A 5,124-nucleotide genomic window follows, 5' to 3' on the forward strand; every position below is an offset into this window, starting at 1 on the left:
CCCCAGGCTCCCGGCCCAGGGCCTGCTGCCCTCAATATGGTGAAGTTGCTGCCGGCCCAGGAGGCGGCCAGGATCTACCACACCAACTATGTGCGGAACGCGCGGGCCGTGGGTGTGATGTGGGGCACGCTCACCATCTGCTTCTCCGTGCTGGTCATGGCCCTCTTCATCCAGCCCTACTGGATCGGCGACAGCGTCAACACGCCGCAGGCAGGCTACTTTGGGCTCTTCTCCTACTGCGTGGGCAACGTGCTGTCCTCCGAGCTCATCTGCAAGGGCGGTCCCCTCGACTTCTCCTCCATCCCCTCCAGGGCCTTCAAGACGGCCATGTTCTTTGTGGCCTTGGGCATGTTCCTCATTATTGGCTCCATCATCTGCTTCAGCCTGTTCTTCGTCTGCAACACGGCCACCGTCTACAAGATCTGCGCGTGGATGCAGCTGGCTGCGGGTGAGCAGGGGTGGTGGGAGGGCAGGCCCGGGCCCACCCCCAGGCCACAGCTGCGGCTGCACCCACCCATCCCCGTCGGGGCTCTGGGTGTTGTACTCAGCTGTCCTCCTGGGGCCCAGCCCCACTCAAAGCTCTGGAGAAGAATCTGAGGGGTGGAGAATCTTAGAATGGCTGAGGCAGAAAGGACTGTGGAGATCACACTGTTCAACCCCTTCGTCTTACAGAGGCCCCTTTTCCTGCTTCTGGCCCAGAGAGGGTAAGTGACTTGCCCAGGAGCACACAGCTCCTGGGCCTGACTCCCAGGCCACCACACCAGTTGTTGCATCTCTGAGAGGGGACAAAAAAGGAAGTTTCCATCGTCAGCTATGTAAGAATAGTACCCAACCATAGGGCGAAATAGTGACTCCAGTCACGCACATTCTACTTGTGGTATTTATTCTTTCTCTTATAAGAGTGACCAGAACCTTGCCCTCACTCAAGGAAGGTTCTGAGGACACTCATTGATCCTGGAGTGTTGCTATTACACAGATGATCACCTTGCCCACAGAAACTTGCAACTAAAATCCTCTTTTTCACTGTGGAGTGAGTCTTTGTTCCCTGATCATGAGATTCCATATCTGAGGCTGCAAATGGAGGTGATGTCGTGTGAGGTGGAGGAAGCTATCCAGGACCCTTTAAAACTGTGAGGGTGGGGAGCCACTTGTCCCCTAAGTCAAGACCCTCCTGCCTCTTTTCCCTGCTCCTGGTGTGGGCAGTCTCTTGCTCCTTGGGCCTCTGGGGCCCAGGAAGAGATAGATGGCCTAAGACCTTGTCCTGCAGCCTCTGACACCTTGGTCCCTGGGTCCCTGCCCACCCCAAGGACCACACACAAACTGTTCATGTTGGCGAGATGTGCAGGAGCAGTGCTGAGCACTGGAGACTAGAGTGAAGCCATCTTGATATGACTAGTTAGAAAAAGAAGTGGTGTTATCCTTAAGAGGGGTTATGAAACAAGGATCTGAATCTCAGATCACCAAACACATAAAGCCAAGACAGAGTTGGGGGGATCCTGGAGAGCTTTACCTTGCCCCACCCCTAAGTATGGATGAGGAATCTGGGGCTGAGAGAGAGGACCAGACTCAGCCAAGCTTATGGTAAATCAGCAGTCAAGTAAGGACCTTTAGGAGTTCAGGTGGCAGGTCCTGAGAGGCCAGATGGATTCCCAGGATGTTTTTGTCAAGCCATACATTTACATAAGTCTGATGATGATGAAACACCTTCACACATATCATCTGGAGGAGACTCCCTACATCCCATGAGGTGGGGATTTCTCCATTTAAAGATAAGGTTTCTGGTGGGTAACTTATCTTTGAGCACACAGGTAGTGAGGGACACATCTTTGCTTCCAAATCTTGTAGCCAGACCACTCATCTGGCCTCAGCTCTCCACAAATCCCCTCACCTCCTCCCTCTTCTCTGTATGATAAGGGAGAGACTGGGGCAGGGGTAAGGCTAGTCTTGGTGGGCAGTGAGGAGAAAGGTAGTGTGGCCTTACCAAGAAAGGAGGAAGAATGAGGATTTCATTTTGTGCCAAAGAGGAGCCCTGACACGCTTACCACCTGGTCCTCCACCTCGGGGCTGTGGGATGCTGAAGACACAACCATCTCCCTCTCATGCTCAGTGCTGTTTGCCTCCCTGAACTATTCCCCAACAAGTGCCATTTGTGAGCAGGCAGTGCCAGGAGCATGGGGAGGGATTACCAGGCCATTTGCGTCACACGCTATCTGGGTCACAGAGCTGGAGTCTCTGATAGCAGAAGTGGCCAGGTGCCATGCCATGAAACATTTATGTTGGGGGAGGCCAGGGGTGGAGTCGTGTTCCATTTATGTTAGGGGAGGCCAAGGGCCGTGTGTCATTTCATTCTGCTGTGCTGTGGATGTTAGAAAGAGCCAAAGGGAGGGGGTGGGCCCCACATCCAGCAGCTGGGAGATGCATCCATTTGAGGATCCTGCCAAGAAGCCTGGAAGCAGGGAAGGGGCAGGAGCGGGGAGGGGGAGGACTGAACTGGGCAATGTGGGGCTGTACCTTAACAATATTAGCTGAGCTTGTGGATGCCAGGTGTAGGCTGAGTGTGGTCCCAGCTCCTAGAAAACACAGCTAGGCCGAGTTACTTGTCTTCTCTGAATCTTGGTAACCTCAGGTCTTAGTCAGGGCTTCCATCACAGATGACCACAAACTAGGGGGCTTAAACAATAGGGATGCATTGCTCACAGTTCTGGAGGCTAGAGGTTCGAGATAGGAGTGCTGGCATGGCATTAGAGCTGTTCGTGTTAGAGCTCTGGCCATAGCCCTCTTCTGGGTTTTAGATTGCTGACTTCTTGCTGTGTCCTCCTCACATGGTGGAAAGAGGGTGAGAGGGTTCTCTGGGGTCCCTTTTATATGTCTATTTGCTTTTATTATTACTTTTAGTTGACATAATGTACATATTTATGGGGTACAAAGCGATATTTTGATACATGTATATAATGTGTATTGATCAATCCAGGGTAATTAGTATATCTATCGCCTCCAACATGTATCATTTCTTTGTATTGGGAACATTCAAAATTTGCTCTTCCAGCTATTTGAAAATAACAATAGATTTTTGTTTGTTTGTTTTGAGTTGGAGTCTCACTCTGTTGCCCAGGCTGTAGTGCAAAGGAACGCTCATGGACACACCAGCCTGGACCTGCTGGGCTCAGGTGATCCTTCCACCTCAGCTTTCCAAGTAGCTGGAACTACAGGCACGTGCCACCACGCCCAGCTAATTTTTTTGGTTTATTGTAGAGATGAGCTCTCGCCAAGTTGCCCGGGTTGATCTTGAACCCATGGGCTCAGGCAATCCTCTCACCTCGGCCTCCCAAATTGCTGGGATTATAGGCGTGAGCCACCATGCCAGGTCCAAAATTCTTGTTAATTATAGTCACCCTATAGTGCTACAGAACACTAGAACTTATTCCTACAATCTAGCTGTACTTTTGTATCTGTTAATCAATCTTTGGCAATCCCACCTCCCCTTTGGGATCACTCTTAAAAATTTTTAAAAAAAATTTTTTATTTTAAAATGTGGGGTGCAATTCAGGGTTAGGTATACAAATGTTCATTATGCAAATACACTTATTGAAAAATTTTTTTATTAAATAAGTGTTTAGAGATGGGGACTTGCTATGTTGCCAGGGCTGGTTTTGAACTCTCAGCCTCAAATGATCCTCTCACCTCAGCCTACCAAAATGCTTCCAGCCTGGGGTCCCTTTTATAAGGGCATCAGTCCCAATCATGAGGGTTCCACCCCCATAACCTAATCACCTCCTAACACCATCACATTGGGAGTTGGGATTTCAACATATGAATTCTGGGGGAAACAGACATTCAGTCCATTGCACCTCATGTGTAAATGTAGCAACTGTGCCCCCTTTGGTGGGATTCTTGTGAAGATGGGGTGATATAATGTGTGTAAAACACTTCACACATGGTAGGTGCTCAGTAAATGTGCAAAGCTCAGGAAACTTCATCAGTCAGGATGGGAAGCGGTGCCACAGTAACAAACAACCCTCAGATCTTGGTGGCTCACAACAAAGTTCCATTTATTTCTTGCTTATGGTCCATGCCAACTGGGGATCCATTTTGGGCTCTGCTTTCACTGTCCTCTCCTAGGGTCTGGCCCATGCTGAGGGAAAAACAGCTGACATTGGCTGTCCTCATAGCCGAGGGAAGGAGCTCTGGAAGGTTTTTTGCTTCCTTTCTCCCGCCCTTCTTTCCTTTCTGCCTTCCTCCTTTCTTCCCTACCTCCCTCCCTCCCTTTCAGAGATGGGGTCTCACTATATTGCTCAGGTCAATCTCGAACTCCTGGCTTCAAGTGAGGCTTCTGCCTTGACCTCCCAAAGTGCTGGAATTTCAGGCGTGAGCCACCACGTTCAGCCTCTGAAAGTCCTTTACCAGTCGTTAAGTGCTCTGGCCTTAACTTCTTATTGGCCAAAGGCAGTCTTGCCTAACCTCAAGAGGGCACAAGGAAGTGCCATCCTTCTGTGCACCTGTGGGCAGCTCTAATGGCATCCATGTCACCGAGGTGCCTTCCATTTGACTGCAGTGTCCATTATAATAGCAACGACTAGCATTAATTGGCCACTTGCCACGCATGAGACACCACAGTAAGCACTTTCTATAAGTGATCACACTTCCTCCTCACACCCTTGCTGTGAGCCAGGGGACGGAATGGAAGTTCAAAAGGGGAAGGAAACAGGCCTGAGAACGTGGTGCTGGCCTCCACTTGGAGCCTTGAGACACCACAACCGGGGTAGAACCCCCACTGTTCCCAGATCAAGGGGTGGATGGGTGGGGGGCTCTGAGGGGACTGTGGCTCCCACAACCCTGTTTCCAGGTCCGAGGCTCTGGGCAATTTTCTAGAGCCCCTATAAAAAGTTGCTGTGGAAGGGGGAGGGGAAAAGGGCCAATGGGGAGAATGAAAAATGGAGACAGCCCGGCGGGCAGCCCTTCCACACTCACCTAGGCCCAGAGTGTTTGTGAGGTGCCCACCTTTTTTTTTTCTTTTTTTTTTGAGTTGGAGTCTCACTCTGTCACCCAGACTGGAGCACAGTGGCCCCTCCCAGCCACCGCAGCCTCGACTTGCTGGGCTCCGGCGATCCTTCCGCCTCAGCCTTC

At 50.9% G+C, this 5,124-nt stretch overlaps 1 protein-coding gene across 1 annotated transcript in view; it reads left to right on the top strand.

Annotated features, from left to right (window-relative positions):
• Positions 1-36: 36 nt before the first annotated feature.
• The window catches only part of LHFPL5 (LHFPL tetraspan subfamily member 5), a 7,032-nt gene continuing 1,944 nt past the window's right edge, over positions 37-5,124 (top strand). Inside the window, exon 1 of the mRNA XM_008061069.1 lies at positions 37-448. Within this exon, the coding sequence (XP_008059260.1) occupies positions 37-448 (412 nt within the window). The remainder of the gene's footprint in view (positions 449-5,124) is intronic.

This window comes from Carlito syrichta, unplaced genomic scaffold, assembly GCF_000164805.1.
Source record: "Carlito syrichta isolate Samal-C Ts95f unplaced genomic scaffold, Tarsius_syrichta-2.0.1 Scaffold305043, whole genome shotgun sequence".
NCBI classification, from domain to species: domain Eukaryota; kingdom Metazoa; phylum Chordata; class Mammalia; order Primates; family Tarsiidae; genus Carlito; species Carlito syrichta.